Source organism: Seriola aureovittata, chromosome 9 (assembly GCF_021018895.1).
Source record: "Seriola aureovittata isolate HTS-2021-v1 ecotype China chromosome 9, ASM2101889v1, whole genome shotgun sequence".
Lineage (NCBI taxonomy): Eukaryota > Metazoa > Chordata > Actinopteri > Carangiformes > Carangidae > Seriola > Seriola aureovittata.
The window spans coordinates 7,687,229-7,709,622 of NC_079372.1; the positions used below are offsets into that span (position 1 = coordinate 7,687,229).

A 22,394-nucleotide genomic window follows, 5' to 3' on the forward strand; every position below is an offset into this window, starting at 1 on the left:
GCCACGGTTGATGTTAGCAAGTCATTTTTGAATCATTTATATCTTCTTCGAGTCATTACACCTCAACCTCAGAATCAAAACTCAGTGGAGGTCCTCTGGCAGACACACTGCAAACGCTGGTGATGAAAGAGAACACAAGATATTTGAGGTCACATCTGAGAAACTTAAATTGAAATACCACAGACTGTGTTCTCTGTAAACACAGACATGTTGCCACATCACAAAATGTGCATTAAAGGCGTGCTGCTTCTAACACTTCTGCTGGCATGCAGCGAGGAACAAAATATCAAATGTTATATGGCTGTTATTTATGTGCCTGATTCAGACTTTGACTTAGGCACCTTGAGTCTACTTCAGGTCTGGATTTCCCCTGAGTGGGTAAGTGGCCACCTGCACAATGCGCGCCTCCAATTCGGAATTTCTAAATCAAAGCTTATTGACCATCACAAAATGAAAACCAGAACTAATTGCTGACAAAGACATTAAATACAACCTGATTTGTTGCATCCAAAAACTGGAGGCAATAACTCAGACAATGTAACTTTCCAGGATTTAGAGTTACAACTAAAGAAGACAGCAGAGATAGCAATAGCAGGTCACACAAAAAAAGGCAAAGAAATGATTCAAGCTGTTGACACAGAATTGGTTCAGGCTTGTGGCTATGGCTCCAAAATGTTTTCCACATAAAAGGTACTACCACAGGCCCTGTATTCCTGTTTTTTTATGCCAAAAAATATATAGAAATAGAAATATTGAAGACATTTTGGCCGTTCAGAATGAGATACGCCATTGACATAAGCACTGTGGTAAGACAGACTGTGTGGGGAGCTGGAGAGATGATCCACTTTGTGTTGCAGTTAAAAGGAAGGCTGCGAAAAAAGTAAAGACACTAAACTCAGTCAGAATATGTACAATTTAACTTTAGCTTAATTTGTACAGTGTTTGTTTCTACTCATTGCATTACTTAATGAATTTTAGTATATTGTACGATTACCAACCTCTGTTTTCACTTGTATCTTTGAGTTGATCAGATCAGCATCATCAGTGCTTGTTTCATGACAAAGAAAACAACTGCCATGTTCTCTTCACTGTTTTTCATGTTGTTGGTCTGTAGCCGGCTCGTCCTCAGCAAGAGCCAAGTGATACGTGTGAGGTGGTCTGTTATTCTCTGCATGAATCAGCTGCCTTGTCTCACAGGGATGTCCTGTTATTTTTTTTTTTCGGAGGGTGTTTTTAACTTATTCAGGTATAACTCTGTGAGTTGCTTTATTTTATTTTATTTTACATTTTAAAATTTTAATATTCAGTGATTTCAGTCAGATCGTGCAAACAAATCATCGTTCTTACAGCTGTGAACTGGCAGTGTTATTTCTTGTCTCTCTCGCTCTGTAAGGATATTAATGATGAGAATGCCTTCACTACGATGTGGCCTGAAACCTGATTCTCCTCAACCTGTTAAAAGCAGGGATCATGTAGAAAGGCAGCGTTGTGTGTTTAATAGTAAACGATAAACAAATAAATATTTTAAGTACAAATAATTTGGCTACAAATGTATTGACCAAACACAGTTTCACTCAGATAGATTTGTTATTCCATTACTCATCTTATTATTTATCCATTACTTGAGTTTTGTAAAGCAGTTTCATCAAATTAGTAAAGTCAACTCGTCCAGGTTAACAGTGCACTGTATATTTCTGTTGTAAATGCATCACCATTCGTTTTTTTCCATATTTTCACACTTTATATTAAGATTACACATTATTATTATTAGTAGTTGTACTGATTTTTTTAAATGATTGTGTTAAACCTGTTTTGCGGGATGCTCACACCCAAGTTTTCACTTTCACTCTTACTTTTACTAATTTTTACTTATAATAACTTATAATTGTATTTTGTTTTTTATTCCTGTTGTCATGGTAATATTGTACTTTTTGCTCTTACTCCATACCATGCATGCATGTTGTGTATTTCCCCCCTGTAAAATCTAGTCAATGTTAAATCAAGCAAACAGGCCCACAATCCGATTTGGCATCTTTAGTCAAACGTTCATATTCAAAACTATGTTCTCAAAGAAAACAAAGCACCTGCAAGCCCCTTGTCCACCGAGGTTGTGGCCTGTTCTTTTGTTGCCGGCTGGTTAAATATGCAGGAAGGTCTCTGATAGGTTACCTGAGCTGCTGGAGTAAAGTTACAGCCCTGCATTGTCCCGATCAGGGCAGGAAAGACACATACACCTACTGTATTAAAGGGTTAAGTTTCCACAGACGTGGGCTGCGGACTAACAATGCTCACACACACATACACACACTCATTATTTTCCACATTTTCCAGTTATCTGGAGACAGATTCAATCACGCCCATTTAGAAGCTGTCCTTAACTTTGACTGACAAATAAATACACTTCCATTTTCTCATTCCCTCGCTCACAGTGCCTGCTCTGTTCAGCGGCCAGTCCCTTCTCAGTCCCATCCTGATGTGAATTGCTCTTAGAGACAAGTGTCTGTGAGATGAAGCTGCTCCTCAGGTCTGGGAGACACCAGTCTGTCTCTGGGGGAGTGGACTACTGTACCAATCACTGTCATTCATGATGACACGCACCTGGCACTCGCCCGCGCACACACACACACACACACACACACACACACACACACACACACACACACACACACACACACACACACACACAATGTACATGGAGAGGGGTTCGATGGACCAACAGGAATTTGAAATGAGATGTGGGAAAGCTGAAACATAATGCTGAGGGGAGATGAAGTAATAATGAGTGGATGGAAGGAATGAGGTGAGAAGGGAGATCCTGAGAGAATCACTATCCTCTCTAACTAAATGACTGACAGACAGCAGAGGAATGCAGAACCACGGCTGGCCTCAAGCGTACTCAGTATCTTTACCCATCCTCTGGTTTGCCCACTTAGTGCAGGAAACCTTAGCCTCTCCCAAGTGGGGGAAAATGCCACTTCAATTGCAGGAAAAAAAACTACTCCAGATCGGGGATGAGAGTCCAGTAATCAGCTCTGACAGCGTATATGTTTTTGTGTGTATATTTTTAACAGGCTACAGAGCCCAATGTCATGAACATTACAGTCCCTTGTCCCTATAAACATACATGGACACATTTATACAGACACAGATATACATGCATCACCTGCTCTCTCAAGGGCATCATTGTCATTTCAACTGCGGTAGAGACATTTACTGGAAATCACTTAACAGCAACAATCTTCACCAACAAGATAATATATCTAATGGTATAATATTAATGTGCAATACACTGCATAAACTACTTTAAATGTCACCTTTGGCACATAAATTGAGATCCTCACCTGGACAGTTAATTCGGAAAGGGGTATATTAATGACTTATAATCTATCCTGTAGAGGCGATCATGTTGATTTCAGTTGTGTGCACGAACAAGTGTGTAGACTCTAAATCATCCAGTGAATCCTCACTAAGCTAACATTAAGCTAGCAGGTCAAATGGCCCTGAACCAACGTCTTGGCAGTCAGTGAAGGTGGACACTTGGGGAGACTGAAGTCACTGTTATTGCTCTCTGCTGTGTTGTGCATCAGGCTTCTGTCAGTTGCTCTTGCAAGAGAGCTTCGGGATATTTAAACATCTCATAAGCTTTCGGGTAGGTAACCTTTTACTGAACCTGCTGTGCACCCACACCCATGAGAACACACTGTGCTGCATCCGCATACAGTTTTTCCGCTGATAGTTAAAACTGATATTGGCTGTAATGTTGGCGAGCTTTAGCCATCTATGTTGCGGTGCATCACAGCTAACAGTTAGCGTCAGCTGTAAATAAATGAAGTTATTACAAAATATAATTAGATATATGTGGATAAATACTGGTCTGCTGCGGTCAGCGTAACTTGTTAAAAGCGTGAACAAAGGAGAAGGAGGAGGGTGTGTAGTGAATCATGGGCTGGAAAGCCGAAGTCTCCCTTCATCTCTCTTTCTCTCTCTAGGTGGGTTAAGATTGCAGTGGGCACATGACAGAGTTAATTTGTTAGGGCAAATCATGAAATGATTATGGGTGACATATCTTCTGATCTTGCCATAAAGTTACACCTATGGCAAAAGGACACACACACACACACACACATTTCTTTAGTTCATTTTAGATGGACACACAAACCAAAACATGCACACGCATAAAAAAAAAAAAAAACCACCCACTGAAAACCAATTCCTTTAAGTATGATGTATTCAGCTAACTGCGAGGGCCAAAATTCCTTGCACATGTATGGACAATTAGGCCTAATTTTGGCCCAAATTGCTTCCTGTAATGATGAGTGGACATAGTTAGCAGGCCGCTCTCAACTGCTGAACACAAAGAGATCTAAAGTATCAGTTCCAAGTCTAAAGAGTGATGGAGAAAAATGCTAAATGATCTCCGCTCCCCCACCCCACCACACACACACACACACACACACACACACACACACACACACACACACACACACACACACACACACACACACACGCACACGCACACGTACACATACACACCTCCAACTCCCGGCATACAACCTGCCTCCATTCCCTAACAGCAGTGATAAAATCATTAGAGTCTTAGAGTTAAAAAACTTTAAAGATGAAGAAGGAAAAGGCTGCCAGCTTTCTCCAGCCTTCTGACTGACTGACCCGCCCACACGTACAAGCCCACTGGTGGACTAAAAGCGCCACACGCATAGGCATTTTTTTTTTTCCACCCACCTCAGCGTCCTTTTCAGACACAGAAAGAGAAACAAACCAAGGCACAAAACGACATCATCTCGTACACTTGCACACTTTCTTTTAGGTTGTGTATCTGAGAACAGGTGCATTACAGCGGAGGTCTTTGATGTGATGACCTCTTGTCATCTCACGCATGTATCTGTGCATGCTACTTGGCTATTTTTCCAGGAACGGTGCACATTGTTCAACATCACTGTAGATTTGCCTTAACATATTATGGCCCTTGATGCTGTTAATATTGTAGCAGCATCTTAACTTTAAGCCAGCCTCATCCATCTGAGGCTGTGGGTATTTGTACAAGTGTTTTTCCAGGAAGCTGGAGTGGCTTCGTGCATCACGGAGAGTGTTTGCAACTGTGTGGGTGTTTTAGTGTGTGATTGTATATCTGGAGATTTAATATGTCTGTGTATGTGTGTGCAGGTGTGTCCCCCGTGTGTGTGTGTGTGTGTGTGTGTGTGTGTGCACACTGACCTCCGTCTGGAGCGTACTGGCACGTTGCTCCTTGGCGCTGAGCGATTCCTTTAGCACCTCGATGTGTTGCTTGCAGTCTGAGTTCTGATTGGTCAGTGTTTCCAATTTGGTCTGCAGGGCCTGCATCTCTGACTCCTTCCTGTTCAGCTCCTGCTTCAGCTGCTCTATCTGGCAATCACATACACACACACACACAAACATACACATACAAGTTTGTTATGAAAACCCTTGAGTCATCATAAACCAAACTGATATAGTTGCAGATAACAAAAACTTTCAAAAATGAGAAAAAGTATGGCTTTTCCTCTCTGGCAAACAGACACACACAGAATCCACATACACACCTCCTGCAAAACAACACCAATGCGTGTTATGCTGTTGTATATTACTGAATCATATTACTGAACAGAACTTGCAAAACAAACGAGTGTTTTGCAAGCACACATTCATTTGATTGCAGCAAGAGGCTTAAATACGCTATTTAACAACGTTTTTCCTGTGCTGCGACACATTTTGGTACAACAGAACTTTTTATCATTCATTTAGACATGAAATTGTAAACTAAAATATCTAAACATGCCAATTGTGTCATGATACATTTATTGGGAGAGACGATAAATTACCACACTGAATTATCGCCCAGCCCTACATTATCAGTCCTCACTCAGGGGAGTCCCAGGCCTACTGTCTGCACTGTGGACACACCAAGCCAAACAGCCAAAGGGTGCAAAAAACACATGCAAAGTTATGGGGAGCAATATTACAACACTCACACAGCCGACAGATTACAGACTGTTTTAAGGACAGAACAGGACAGAGCAGAACCACAGAGGAAATCAAAATGCTCTAGCAGAGGGAGGTTTCTGTGCTGAGTCCAGCTATGTGCAGAAGATTGGCATCTGTCTACCAGTGCCAAAAATGCAAAGAAAAAAAAAAAAAGGCTGATTCAAAGAGAGATTTGTCTAATTGTGTGTGAGCAGGGTTCACCTCATAACAGGGGAATTCTGACTGGAGCGCAGCTTGGCCAATCAACCCTCACTCAAAGAAAGAGAAAAGAGCCCAGGAGAGCAGGGAGAAGAGGGACAAAAGAGGGGGACGAAATGGGAGGTGGAGTCCAAGAGGGACATGATCGGAGAGGTGAGTCTGGTGAGAGGGTAGTAAGGCAGTGAGAAAGGAGTCTGAAAAAGTGGACCAAAAATAATATGATGAAGTGATGGAGCATTATAGATAAAATGGAAAGAGCAAAACAAACGGAATAATGAGACTAATGAGATGGGTACTTCCGCTTGTTCTGTGATCCAAGGCTGCTGTGTAGGGAGGAGGAAGGTGGGAGCTGGTCTGATGGAAGGCACACATGGTGACAAGGCCTGCTCCTAGAGAGACACAAAGACAAGAGGACAGCAAGCCGCTGACTACGACACACAGCAAACTGGGAGACCTCTGCAGTTTTCCAGCCAGCTGCAAGCACATCCACACACCTCTACGGAGTTTCATACTGGCTGAGGTTCCGCAAGAAATGATTATCTGGATAAATAAATACATCTGCTCTAATGCTTACTTATCATACTTGAACAAATTTCCGTGCTCTCACAAGCCACTTTATAGTGTTGGAGTAGATCAAAGCCCGGAGAGGAAACCAGAGACGACAGCATCCCCGTCCTCTCTGGTTTCTCTCTTATCACAGTCTCACCTCAACACCAGCAGCCGCCACTGCTGAAAGACCAGGACCCTAAACACTTCAAGGATATAGAATGAATCTGTGTGCCTGTGCATATCTGTGCGCTTGGTGTCTTTCTGTGTTTCTGTGCGACTGTACGCAGAAAGATGAGAAACGGGAGAGTGAGCCAGGGCCATCGCTGTGATGTCTATCATCCCAGGTCAGCGCGGGTGAGGAGAGAGCTCTTTCCTCTGTCGTTGTAAGCTCACATTCACCTGTCAGGGCCCCATTCATAAAAACATCTCTTTTATGATTGCATCAGGAACTTCCCCGATGCAATGACAAATGGGCCCTACAAAGAGCACTATTAATGAACCAAAGAGGAACATTTTCACATGGAGAGCTAATCATGGGCTTCAGCCATCGTGGACACACAGCTAGAAACTCTGTGAAACCTGAACCTACATTTTTTAACATGGTTCCTGTAGTCAACTGGCGGCCTGTGGGCCACATCCGGCCTGCAGAGTATTAATGAATTCAGAAAATGTGAGGAGGGGAAAAAAAATGCATTGAGGTTTTTTAGGATATCTAACATTTTTGTTTCATACATTTATTTATTAATTTTGGTCCCCCACAATATCAATTTTTTTTTATTTTTTACAATTTGAAATGGTTAAAACCTTATTTAATCTTAGAGCTGAATGTTTTATCCCTCAATACAGATGAAAATATTCCCTAAAACGACACAAAGAGAGCCTGGACCAGAGGAATTAGCAAAACAGGGAACCTACACACTTGAGAAAACACAGGCGGGAAAGCTGAACAGTCCGACCAGTGTGATTAGCTATCCAATTAATTTGTTGTGAATACTTCCAGGCTTCAACCAGTGCTGCTGTGGCAGCTGAAGCAGCAAGAGAGGGTCAGGAAGGGATAGCTGTAGCTAATGAAGAGAGAGATGTAAGAGAGGAGGAGGAGGAGGAGGAGGACAGTCAGTTGGTTCTTTGTCACAATTAAAATGAAGTAAAGCACCTTGCACACCGATCAGCTTCAACATTTCAACCAGTTATCTGTTTTAATATTGCATATCAGTGTATATGTTATTATTTAAAAATTGATTTAATAAACCATCACTCCTCAGTGAACTGCCTCCTTGGCAGAGGTCTGAGAGCATTTTCTACTTAAGGCCTAAGTATCTGGTTATCAAACTGTTCACACTGACATAAAAATAATTTTTGTAAAATATTAAAAAGAAAATCTAACTAATTATGCCCAAATAAATGTATATATATATATATATATATATATATATGTATATATATATATATATATATGTATATATATATATATATATATATATATATATATGTATGTATATATATATATATATGTGTATGTATATATATATATATATATATATACATACACACATATATATACTTTTTATTTCTACTTTTAAGTCTGGCTCCCACATTGTCTGGCCCTTGGAAAATATTGTTGATGACCCGTGCTGTTGCACTCTGTTCATGGGCCCATTCTTACTGTTGTGTCTCAATGAATAAAACAGTACCCAGCCGGCGATAGAGAAATCTTAGTCAGGCCTTTCTAAAGATCTCTCTGCCAGCTGAGGGTAGGACAGTAAACAGACACGGTGGGCTGTAAGCTGATAGGGCCGGAGTTTGTTCCCTGGGAACAGGCAGCCGTCACAGATAGGAGAGCAGCACAATGCTTAGTCATCAAACAGGTAAAGTAGGTAAGGCACACAAGAGCTGAAGAAATACATTTATAAGCGTAGGAATTTTTGGTATCCATGCAACACAAGGGGCCGAGGGCTTCGATTCAGCAGCCGAGAGACACAACATACTGGTTGACATTAAGATTTCTCCACACTTATGCTTGCTTCTCCCTGGGCATGCAATAGAGACATGCAACATGCACATGACAGGTTCTCACGCAGCTGCTATTGATGTCTTAAGGCAAACATGCATCACGCAGGTCATGCAGGGAGGAGTCGTCTCAGGTGACGTGCAGAGACGTTCTACCTTAGTCTTCATGAATTTAGAGTGGCTCTTGTAGACCTCCACCTGCTTGAGCTCATCCTGCCTGTCGTCAGGGTGCAGCAGGCCGCTGGTCTTTAACATCTGGACCTCATCCTCTAAGTCTCTGATGTTCCTCTCCAGGGAAGAGATTTTGGTGTCCTGCACCAGCAACAGTAGAGGCAGGCAAAGAGTCAGGAAAGATCTGACTATGGATATCACACGTTTCATGTTATTGTTAAGATTATATCCGTCTGTCTATCCATTGATCTATCAATATATCTTTCTAAAATGCAAAGTACAAGAGGACGGAAAGAGAAGGCTGACAAAAGGTGGTTTTGACAAATTAAAAGAATAAAATTTTGTGCCGACAAAATTTTATTCTGAATCAGAATATCGGCTTTTTTTTTTTTGGTGACAGCTCTCTCCTTCACCTGGTCATAACCATGAATCCTTCTCACACTTGATCTGATGAACAAACCAACTATATGAGTTGCATCAAAACTACAATGGTGAATAATAACCATATACAATCTACCTGCATCACAAAAGTATTTGGCATTTAGAAATATGAAATGAAAATACTCCCAGAATGCAGAACTGACAACAATTAGCGTCCTGTATCTAGATTATAACCTATTAATATATAGCCCTACAGCTGACTAGAGTGTGTGGAAAAAAACTGGGGAAATATCCAGACAGAGCAGTTGTGTGCAGCCAAGATGTTTTCCTATGCTGTATCTATGAGGGAATGGAAGGGTCTGTCATGGACAGGTCCTGAGGTTGTTTAGCTGCATGGATTCAGACATACGTTAAATGCCAAACCTTGGAAGAGAAGAGAAAGGTAATTGAATAAATGGAAACAGACTGTATGATGCCATCAGCACAAACCACAGGCAACATGTAAGCATCTGACCTCTATTACATCCTCTGACATCAGCCCTGCCTAGCACATGGTGCTGAATTTACCATCCTAAACACACAAACACATACCAAGCAAACAGGAAGGAATAAAGGTGCATATGACACACTCGCAAAAAGAGTGTATGCAAGGACACAGACTTTCACAAGGTAAGGCATTCAGGCATTCACCAAAGCACACACACATACACACACAAGACAACAATGCTATTCAATCATTTCCATTGGTGCATGTTTACTTCTGTATCATAAGCCATGCCCTGCCTTTAACAACCGATTGCTATCTGTTTCTGCTCCAGAGAACGGAGAGAGAAAACATCACCCAGAGGAAGAGAAACAAGGCAAACCCAATGAAAATAAAAAGGATAATATCAAAAACAACATTCAGTACAATAGGAATACATGTAATAAAAGCTGCACCTCAAAACCACTGAAATATAAACTTCTGTACTTGACGGTGCTGCACTCCAACCAAGAAGGAATTTATAATAGGGATAGAGGGAAAGACAAACACTGTATATCTGTAGCCCATGCTGAGTTGACAGAAGACTCATGAGGCGAGCACTCGTTACTGTACCTGCCAGATAACGTCGGGATCAAAACAGAAAGGGGGGTTGGTGTTCTGTAATTACAAAGGGGAAATATACAGCATTCAGAGGCAGCAACAACACAGACAACGCAGACGGTGGGACAAACGGTGACATGAGGAACATGCAGAATTTCCACTGTTGCATTAATACTCAATATCACAAAAAGAGGACTGTGTCAAAAACCTGCCGATCCCGGGAAATATCTCATCACCACGACCAAGGGAAGTTATTGCATCTCTCACACTCTTACCCCTTCGTATGTCTCATCCCTCTGGCAACGTTTTCTATGCCTTTTTCTAATTAATGCAGTCATATTTAATTTGGCCTCTCTCATGCATTTACAGCACTGTGGGCATCCCTGGCTTACACATGTGCAGTTTGTTAACAGGCAGACAAATCACAAAGTATGTGTGAAAAATAACTGTGGTTTTGCTGTAAAGGAGCCGCTTTTGGAACAAGCGTTAGTTGAATGAACGCTAAATATGTGTGTGTGCGTGGGTGTGCATGCAGACATATGTGGAGTCAACTGCATTTTTCACAGCTCCAATGACTTCAAAGGGCTGAGATGAGAGTGAAAGCTTCCATATGTGACATTTGAAACAAATTGAATAAGTGCTCGACTCTGCATGGGCCAATAATGGACTTTACTTGGGCACGGCCGCCGTACAGACACGAGGCAACAGTAAGGCGATGTTTCTTTTAACATTTCTATTTGTGCATGAATGTTTGTGTCTGCATTTACGGCCGGGCCAAATCCTCTGCTACTGCTCACATTACAGCAGCGCTCATCTATAATTAAAGTTTTGTTGGTATGAAGCTGATATCAAACTGAACCAGAAAACATGCTGCGGCTGGATGAGCAAATTACACTGTTGAAACGAGATCACAACATCAGATTTGAATTTTTTATTAAAACACACCCACCACAGTTTAAACTTGCTCAGCTCAAATGTATTTGAAGATAAACTGGCAAACACATCTGATGTTATGTGAAATGATCTATTACAGCAATACACACTCATCATGTTTCACATTATTACTTAAAATGCTGTCTGCTTTTGTTTATTGCAGATTCCCTGTAAGTCCTACCTTCATATCAATGACAGTCTGCAGAGCCCTGGTTTTGGCCGGATCGGCCTGGAGCTGGTTGCGGCGATGGAGCTCCTGGGGAGGGACCCGGTAAAAATAAGCCTGGCGGCTCATCATCTTTAGCACTTTCTAACACCCACAAGCTTCAGAGACACTTAAAAAGATGCACTGAACAGACCGGCCAGTCGCAGTTTCGATCTCTCCGTCTTTTCTATTACATTTTGTTAAATATTCCAATGTTATCCCAAACTGTACGTCCTCAAAAATGCTTGTTTTACACCCCCCCCAAAAAAATCCTATGATCTTTAAGCCGGTTCCTGGTTGGATGCTCTCCTGAGGACTTCTGCTGGCGTGTCTTTTCCCTGCTCTGTTTTTTCTGTCTCTCTGTCTCTGTCTCGTTCGTTAGATACTCAGCTATAGGTCATATGAATCTGTCTCCATCACTCTTTCAGTCTGAATCTTTATATGTCTCATCCCTCACTTGTTGTCTCTGTCTCTCTCACGGATGTCTCTGGCATGCTGAAGCTCTTGCTTAGCAACACTTTCTGCCAGCACATGCGCCAAGCTTGTTCAATCAATAATTAATGGTAGCTCTGACCGACAACTATGCTGAGACAAAAGCACACACACATTTAAGCTAATGGGAAAATTGGAGTGCATTAGGCCAGGTCCATTTGAGAGAAGTAACAACGCTGTAATGTAATAATGTGCAACTCCAGGGAGCAATACATGGTAAACATTTGCAATTATTGTAACATTTGATCTGCTGGACACTGAGCAGCTACACTGGAGCAGTTGGGGGTTAGACGCACATCAGTTGTGGTAAATGAGGGAGTGGCCCTTGCTCAAGGGCACCTCAGTGGTGCCAAGAGATGCTCTTTCTGTATCACAGAGGCTGGTCAAAGCTTTACGCCACCACTTCCACCTTCACAGGGAAGTCACTGCAGGGCTGTTGTGTTGGACTGTACACTGCTACAGTGTATGGAAAGAAAAGAGAGAGAGCATTGGTTCATAACTGAGAATGTTATGTATGTGTAATATTACTAATGAGACCAAAACCAAGAAGTCATATTGAACTGAATGAACCAATTACATATGTTCTAAAAATACATCCTCAAAGGAAAATCAACAGCTTTGAGTGGCATTGAAAAACAAGGGAAACTGCCTCTTTCACCAGTGGGACAGATACACAGTGCAAAGGTACAGATGGGTTAAATGGAGAGCAACTGAAAAACTATCAGAGCCAAACATGGAAAAATGACAGACAGTCCAGTGGGAAAGAGAAAAGCCACCAAATCAGACAGAAACCACACGGAGATGGGATAGTCATACTGAGACAGCTCATCAGGCAGTCAGAGGACATAGAGAAGAAAAGCATGAATAGAGATAGAGGGAGAGGCAACAGGTTGCCACGATTTCCCATTGCACCCATTTGTCCCAGTGCTCCCAGTGAGTTTAAAAGAAAGGAAACAAGAGCCTTATCCTCTTGTCTGTGTCAGCCGTGGATAAGGAGGGATTACTGCTGTCAGAGCATTCCTCCCACAGACTTGCATGCCCACTGACTGCTGCCACAATCCTAATCTTCTATTGACCATATGTGTATTAATGTGTCACCCTGAGTGTAGGTGTGTCACTGTGTGCCTGTCTGTCTTAGTCTGCCTGTGATCGTTTATCTGTTCCCCTTGGAGAAAGTGCGGGTAGTAGCTCCTTATCAACAACGGTTATGGCACAGTTCTCAAAAGTGTTGTGTCTCTCAATGGGGGGAAATTAAGTCATGCAAGAGAGCATGTCATCAAAGACCGTCTCCTCTGCTCAACATGTGTCAGAGGACCGAGCATATGGAATGAATAGGATCAAACGTAACACTATAGCAATAAGTGCCGGCATCCTGAATGAAGGATACGGTCAAAAGGTTCAATTCTAGCCCAGAGGCAATGGTGTCATGTACGCCATGCATAGACTAGAACATGCACAGATTCTACATAAACACACAGACATACACTCTCTTACACACACACACACACACACACACACACACACACACACACATTCATCAATCACATTCCCATCCCTTCTCCATCAGTGAGAGGAAAAGGGAGAAAAAGGAATCGCGTTTGCTTGCCACAAATGTGAAAATGTGTCCGCCTATCAGCCCAAAAGAGCAGCTTTTAAAGAGCAGTTTGAAAAGACAAAGGGAAAATCAGAGGGAATCAAAGCCTTGCTGAGAAACAGGGAGAGGGTGAGGAGAAGGTTTGAGGGTGTAATTTTGTCCCGATAAACTTTTCCGCTCAAACATTCTGGGAGATCAACAGAGCGTGGCGAGTATGTGGTGCCCGGGGTGTGGTGGGGAGGGAGCATGTGTGTGTGTGTGTGTGTGTGTGTGTGTGTGTGTGTGTGTGTGTGTGTGTGTGTGTGTGTGTGTGTGTTTGCTGATGGTATACAGTGGTCTTCTAAAGTTAGTTGAGAGGGGCTTCATTAGCGGAGGTTGAAAGTAGCCAATCAAAAACCGAGCCCTAAAAAGCCCCACCCGGGACAGAACGGCCGTACCACAACAGATAGCAGATCAGTTTGAGAGAAAAACAAAGAGTGAGTGGGAAATGTTGTCGGACAGACAGACATACAGATGAGAAAGGAGGGAGAAGACGACATAAACATTTTGAATCTGACGGACTGGTGGTATTAGAAAGTGAGGAAAAAGAAAAACCAGGAAAGAGATTACAAAAAAGAGACGGATTTGCTGACATGAACTTCCACTTCTTCTCAACATGCTGGCACTAGAAAGTTTTAAAAAGCTACATTTCTGAAGTTTCATCGATGTTTGAGAGGGGCTGCGGGGGCAGACAGAGTGGGCCTGCCAAAAACAGCAGCAGGACTTCTGAAGCCAGTCATACTATAGAAAAACAAGGGAGCTATAAGTGCTTTGCCCTTACGTTCTTAATAGCAGAGCAATGCTACATACTCACAGTCTCACGGATCCAATACTGAGTTAGATGTCTTCATATACAGTAGGGGCCCTAACTGTGCCCAGAGCCCCTAAGGACCAGATGAAATCTGCAGTATGATATGTATGAAAGTAGATATGCCATCCCCAAGTAGAAAAATCTCACAGCGAGAGTGTGCATGTGTGTGCGTGCACACCATTGGCAGCAGGTCAGGGCTGGGCAGGAACAGACCAGTGGTGCGGCTGTTATTATTGGGTCTACAGGGACCTGGCGGCTGGGGAGAGTCGATTAGGCCCAGATTTATGCCTCTCAGCATGTGTGTGCGTGTATGTGTGTGCCATCACACATAACTTCAACTCACAGTTGGTGCATGTAACCGCCACAGCAGTTAAATCCTAATAGAACACTGCCACTTTGTGGACAATGTGAGTACTGCAAAAATGTACATTTTCCAGTAAACATTATAAAGGAGAGGCTGTTTGAAAAGAAGAACTCAAACATACTACTTTATATACGGCTTCCACATCATTCTGACTAGATGTTGACTCAATAGATGTGCCAGTGTGTTCTCTATGTCGGGTCTGTGCAGCAGAGACAGTGTGACAGCTGACACAGTTAGAAAGGAAACACAAGGGAGAGAGCAGCACCACACACAACCTTCCCATGACAACATACATCAGAAGGTGAAGGAGTGATGGAGTGAGCACTATATCCATACATACTGGACCCCAGCAGATCATACACACAAAAACACTGACAGCTGGTTCAAGTAACTCCACATCTGGCCGTCTGTAAGTGCTGAGTGGTAAAACAAAGAAGGAGAGAGAGAGAGAGAGAGATAGAGAGAGAGGAAGGGGAAAGGAGAAAAAAAGTAGAATTCTCTGTAGCCTCTTACTCAATTCTCTGATTTGAGTCACACAAACTGACATAGGTTCATGCCTTTTCACACCTGTCTCCTAAACCTTCCTCACATAAAAAAATAGGGTAATATAAACACAAATCTGAGGTGATAATTTCTCTTCAAACCAGCAAAGAACACCAAGAAAGCCCCCATGTCAACCCTCAGCCATGTTTGAAGGATAAATAAAAGAGAGAGGCGAACTGAAAATGGAGGCATTTATTATCCCAGCTCAAGCTAAACAAGCTGGGCCATTTAAAAGAGAGTAATGGGTGCAGTAATGAAAGGCAGTTGGGCTGGTTTCCTTTGGAGCTAATCAAAAAAACTAAGAGTAGTGCCCCCTAATTGAGGCAATAGCTGCACTACCATCACCGGCTTGCCTTCCCTAACCATGACAAGTGCAAGTGTAAGGCTAAATTACCGCTCTGACACATAAACAATGGCAAGAGGCCTCCAAAGGAAGTAGGTTTCTCCTTACAGTTAAATAGAAATCCTTCTGTTAATCTGTATTCAGCCCAACCTTTAACACTCAAATTCCACACGAACCAAAAACTCATGAAAGCGTCAAATTGAAACTGTCGGGCAACTAAACTATTCTTCACCACAACGTCAATAAACTATATTTATTTTAACTAAACCATGTTTTACTAAATATCCGGAATTTGAAGGTTTCCATTCATAAATGTTGAATTTTTAAGTGTCTGAAATAGTTTTACTTTACTTTCTAAAAACTGATTGAGTCTTATAATTCACTACTCGAGACTTATTAAGAGACTTATTGATTTACTGTGGTTTGAAGTGAAGTTGGACAATGCAATTTATCCCTCAGCAACTACTTTATTCACTACCTTGAATATGTTTTCCTAATACTCATTACATTATAATTACATTCAAAATATTTAAAATATTTTTCTACTTGCACTTGGACCATGCACACTATTAAACATAGATCTTAACATCTGATGTTCTGTATATACAATCCACATAATAACAATACAAATAGCAGTAGCAATTGAAATATCTCTACAACATTGAGTTCTGTGCTTCTGTCACTTTCAGCAAAGGCTGAAAAACTGAGAAATGAACTGCTACACTAACTGCAATTTGAGCAGTAATCAATTCAACTCAATTCAACACATCAAAGTATGCAGGTATGCAAGTATGCAAGGGAACCTGTCTGCAGTCTGTCTGTGTTGTGCGTGTGTGTGTGAGATGGAGAGGCACACACACACGCAGACGTATATATACATATATCCACACACGGAGACTCCATCACCCCATCTCAACCTCAGAGCAGAGGAGGCCAGAAGGGGACGAGGGAAAAAAACGAAAATACAACAATGACCTCTCTTTTCAATCAGGGCGGTCAGAGTGTTTTCCCTCATTAATCATACATTAATATTCAGACAAACATAGCCTGTTTTTCTACCTTAGAAAAACACTCCTTTCTCCCATCTCTCTCACTCTCTCTCTCACCTCTCACACCCAGTCACCTGCTCCTCCTCCACTGCACACACAGTACGTGTTAAGCTGTCAAGCAGTTAAAAATAGCACAGCACACAGAGTGTGTGTTAACAGGTACTCACCTCTTACACACACAGCATGGTTAGGTCCTATACATACACACAGACACGCACACACACATAAATACACACATGCACAGCAGCGGCTGCATTAGCATGGGCTGAAACACCCACGCTCCCCTCTGACAAAATCACCACAGTGACCAAACACCCAGCATGGGTGGATATCCCATCAGCCACCGGCAGCCCAGCGAGGGAGTGTCCTTGCTAGAAACGCTAAGCCGACAGGCCCCAGATGTGCACACATGGTCGCATACCCACAGACGCACAAACACACACACGCAATCATTCGGACTGGGCACAGCAAACAGAGGCCGACAAACACACGCAAAGACAGAAAAACAAGAACACTGTGACACAAACAATATCTGGAGGCATGCGCAAACACACAACCCACACACACACACACACACACACACACACACACACACACTCACACACACGCACACACACACTGACAGAGAGGTAGAGAAATTAAAGGCTAAGAAGATTTAGGAGTTAAAAATAAACAAGGCAGGAGTGAGGAGCACAGAGCAGACTACTGCTCGCCCTCCTGGCGAAGGATACAGACACACCTGTGCTACACCCACGTTTATTGGAGGCCTGCTACTTTTAAATTCTCAATCAATAAAACTGAGTCTCCCAGGAGTAAGACTGAAAAAATAGGAAAGATGTGACTTGGCTCCAAAATCAGCAAACACGATTGGTATTTCTTTGTATTTTAATTGAGAATTTTTGAAGAGCTGTGATCAAAACTTCTGCCTCATTAAATTATGTTTAAATTCCGACGCACAACAAGCTCACTGCATGTCGCATACTGTCGAATAAATGCCAAATGCCAAACGCTGCATACAAAACACAGAAAAATGGCAAATGAGCAACTGCGGTATGAGCATGTGCACACCCAGGAACACACACACACACACACACACACACACACACATATACACACAGAAACAGAGTCAGATTGTAAAACTGCATGGCTGTACAAAGGCTTAGAGCTGTCCGTATGTTAATCTGGCCCATTGATAAGACCTGCTGAGCTGCTTTCTGCTGCCACACTCGAGATAATACAAACACATTCACAGGTACACACACACACACACTTATACATACATACAGACACATACAAATACATGCAGAGACAAATATGATTAATTAATCTCATCACTGAATATACAAATGAAAATATGAAATACATGAAAGAATAGATCAAAAATGCACTTAAATAATAATATGGAAAAAGCAAAATCTGTATTGGTACTGAAAATTAAATGTCTTGTTTTTAACGAACCATCACTCACTAGACTGTATGGTGGTAAAATTTCAAAGATCCTTCTGGGAGAAATCTGACTTAGTAATTGCTTTGAATTATTAATACAGAAATGCATTTGTGCATCATAGCAATATATCAATATTTAAAAAAACACCTCTAATGTTAAAATCACTTTGATACTTTAACTGAATGCTACAAATACATAACCCGGGGCCTTAAAAAATATGAGGAAGAAAAACACACCTCTCTCACATGCATGTTTTCCAGCTGTGCTTCGGCCTCCTGTGCTGCCATGGTGATGATGCCTGTCCGCTGTCCCCGACCCCAGTGACCCTGACCTTGACCTTGACCTTGGCCCTGAAGCATCTCCAACAGCCTCTGGATGCTCTCGTCCCGAGCGCCCAGCGTCTGCTTCTGAGAGTCGATTCTCATCTCCATCTCTTCCATGGTCTTCCTCAGCAGGAACAGCTCCTTGGCTTGTCGCTCGTGCTCCGACTGCAGCCGGAAGAAATTCTCCTCTGACTGATCGGCAGGAGGTGGAGAGGAGAAGCCGTCACACCCAGGCACCTGGCAGGGGCTGCAGGGCCGGAGGGAACTAGAGGCGGGCGCTGCCGCCGGACCTTGGCTGGTACTGTAGAGAGGCTGATTTGGGCAGTTCCTTGGCCCAGGCTGAAGGGTGTTGGCTGGGCTGATTCTCTGCATGGTTATTGCAGTGTTACAGCCATACCCAGGGCTGTGAATGATGATGTCAGCTTCCTGTTGCCTTGGACTGTAGGTGTTGGATGGGCTGGCTCTGGGGCTGTTCTTCGGCCCAGGACTGTGCAGGTTGCTGGGGCTTTGTCTGGGGCTGTGACCAGGACTGAGCCCCCCTCTGTGGTCCTGGTCCATCTGGAGTTCGCGATAGGAGCTAGAGTTCCCCTGCTGCCGCTGTTGCTGCAAACGACTGTTCATCTCCCTGTGAGCCCTGAGCTCCTCCTGAAGCTCCTGAACTGTTAACGGAAGCTGCTGCAAAAAACAAAGAAAGCTTGAGCCCCCATTCATTCAATAGGCACACAAACATACCACACACACAAAAATTCCTAAACACATGATGACAAAACATACAAAAAAATTGACTGTATTGCTGGGTACATAAAACAAACCTTGTTTCTTCTGATATCCCCATGCTGCAGCAGAGAGATGTGACATAAGAGAGACACACACACATGCATAAAGCCAAAATAGAAAGCAGACAGAAAAAATAATACTCTAAATATCAAACCATTATGTAGATTACTTTAGTTTGTACAGTTGTTAGGTGATGGTCACATGCTTTGGCCACAAGGGGGCGACATATATCTTCAAACCACAAGGAGAGGACAGTGTGTACTGTAACAGGGTGCAAAAATGACTGTGGTTTGTTTGCAATGAGATGAACATCAGAAGGGGGGAAAGACAGGGTAAAGGGTGATGGTACTCCACATGAACGCATGAAAAATGTCCAAATTTACAGAGTAACTCCAAGACAATCAGAGTGACAGCTACTGCCTAACTACAGAGTGGATAGACTGATAAAACAAATACATTTCCCCCACAGTTTCTTAATTTACCGTTGTATAGAATAGAAAACTCTAAATCTTGAGATCTTTGCCTAAAATTAAATACATTTTTGTCCGCTTGAATAATGTTTTTCTGCACGAAGTGAGTTTTGTATTGCCGGACCCATCAGTGCATGAATAAAGCTTATTTATTTGTCACCACATTTATGACTAAGTGACAAAGACAGTCCCCGATACAGAAGTGCTGAGAAAAACACATTCTTGCTGTTGCTGAACGTTCCAGTGCAAAGTAATTCAGAATACAATATGTTAATTTACATTCACAGCTCACATCTCTCCTGACTTGGAGATAGAAATTCAGTCTGTGTTTGAAAAAGGGACACACAGCATTCTTGATGATTGACTAAGCAAAGTGAAAGAATGCTGTGAGGAAAATCAAATAAAAGGAAAAAAACACACACACACACACACACACACACACACACACACAGTACCATACACAACATAATGTCAAAATATTAAATGAAACAAACACAAAATGGAAGTTAAGCTACTAATCTTTTCATCTGTGTGAAGGTGTTACTCATTTTTTCTCCTCTGCTTGAGTCCAGAAGGTGTGGAGCACCAAGGACGCACAATTGAGATGTAGGAGGGAGGCGAGGGCGACCACGGATAATCAATGCAACAAGCTAGCACTGAATATCAAGTCAGAGTGGGTGGACAATCCTCCACACAAACGCGCGCACATACACACACACACAATCGAGACTGTAGACACAAATGCATATGTACAAATGTACACACTATGCATACACACACACACACACACACACACACACACACACACACCAAACAAACAGATGGTTAGGGGACACCTCTGGTCATTGCAGCTGAGAGAAAAGGTGACATTCTTTATGCTAATGACAAAGTTCTCTTGTCAGACTGAACTCTTTCCCGAGTGTCTCAAAGGGCAAAAAAACAAGGGAAAGGACGAAGGAAAAAATAAAGAGCAGGAAAGTGATAATCTGAAAGGAGAGATGGGAGGTAGAGGTGATAAGGGAGAGAGCGGTCATAGCAGATAAGAGTTAGAATAGCGGTGTAGCTTTTCTGTTTTCAAACTACACTAGTAAATGAAAGAAAATTGTCTTTTATTCTTATTTTATATGATAGAACTGTAAATATTGGGACAGAAAATGAAAGTTGAATGACAAAAAGGGTCAGTAACAATTTAATGAGTGTTTGCGATTGCTATCGAAGCTGTGATCAATGTCAACTATGTCTGTAAGAAAGAGACAGGGAGAGAGAGTGTAAGAAAAAGACAGACGGAAAAAAGAGAGAATACAGCTTAAATGAAAAGTCGATGAATTGACTGTTTTGACAATAAATCATTTTTCAAGCTGAAATTCCAAAAAGTAAAAATAGCTGTTTTCAGCTTCTTGTATGTTAAGATTTCCTGCTCCCTCTTTTTACTGTTACTATACACTGAATATTTTGGGTTGGTTGGACAAAGCAGGACGACTGAAGACATGACTTTGAACACAAAAATGCAAAACTCATAATTAACTTAAATTTTTCACAGTTTTCTGACACTTTAGCTCCAGCAGATGAATGAAGATATTTGTTAGAAGTAGCCCTAACAAAGAGAGTCATATAACGTTTTATAGTGAATAATGTTTTGCTGGCAGGACGCACGAGCTAACATAAAGCAAAGTGACTTATTTGGTTACATTAACAGAACTGAATGACAACTGATACTAAAATCGGACACATTGTTTTTCTGTATCAAGTCATATTAAAGATGCTAGAAGTGTGGCAGATTGTATGAATTAAAATTCAGCGGAGTGATCATGAGTTCAGCGTGAGGACAAAAAAGTAAGTCAGCTTTTCTTTATATTCAGATGACAGGCTAGAGGGGCTGGAGGACGCGCCATCACATGTGCATTTAATGGAAGAGTGCAGGGGCAGGATCTTTTCTTTTTATTTGTGTAATGGCAGCTGTTTCAAATGGACCTCAACCCCCACCACCCCCCCCAAGATTTTTGGATCACATTAATGAAATTAAGTAACTATATTGTAATTGTATTCATACGGGTCTCATAAGCTACATAAGGGTTATGGGATCATAAATCTAGAGGTAAGGTACACTTAGTAGTTTCAGTAGACAAACAAAGATAAAAGGAGAAACACATGCAGGTAAAAACACAGGGCAAGAGAGTGAGTTGGTGTTGGAGAGACAAATGAGCTGATACTTAGTAAAAAAAAAAAAAAAAAGGTAATACAATAGTTGTATGAGTCTGTCACCCGCAGGAGCAGAACAGAGATGAACACATCCATCTATCACAGAAAGGGCCAAGTCAGGACCAGCCTGTGGATACACAGAGACTGTCCTGCTCCATTTTAATGCTGCAGACACAAGAATCTCACTGATAGTAGTTCAGTGAAAAAAATACATTTATTGTCTATAAATCTCACTGAAATCCCTCTGGCAGCTTTTGTGGGTGGTAAAACAGTGTGTGTATCTTTTTGTGTACCCGTATTTGAGTTGTGCGTGCATGTGGCTTTCTCTTCAAGAACAGAACAATCAGGGGTAAATGCAGATCATCATGCAATTTTACAGATAAATTCTGTTTAAAGG

At 42.1% G+C, this 22,394-nt stretch overlaps 1 protein-coding gene across 15 annotated transcripts in view; it reads right to left on the minus strand.

Moving 5' to 3' along the window:
• Positions 1-22,394, minus strand: part of LOC130174624 (ERC protein 2-like) — a 151,968-nt gene that overhangs the window by 124,383 nt on the left and 5,191 nt on the right. For 3 of the 15 annotated variants that reach the window (XM_056384630.1, XM_056384641.1, XM_056384631.1), the window contains exons 3-9: positions 19,364-19,387; positions 18,465-19,226; positions 11,523-11,597; positions 10,421-10,465; positions 8,929-9,084; positions 6,513-6,605; positions 5,233-5,400 (exon numbers count right to left, since the gene is read on the minus strand). In XM_056384630.1, the coding sequence (XP_056240605.1) occupies positions 5,233-5,400; positions 6,513-6,605; positions 8,929-9,084; positions 10,421-10,465; positions 11,523-11,597; positions 18,465-19,226; positions 19,364-19,387 (1,323 nt within the window). The remainder of the gene's footprint in view (positions 1-5,232; positions 5,401-6,512; positions 6,606-8,928; positions 9,085-10,420; positions 10,466-11,522; positions 11,598-18,464; positions 19,227-19,363; positions 19,388-22,394) is intronic. The other 12 variants (XM_056384632.1, XM_056384633.1, XM_056384635.1 and 9 more) reach the window with 12 other exon arrangements.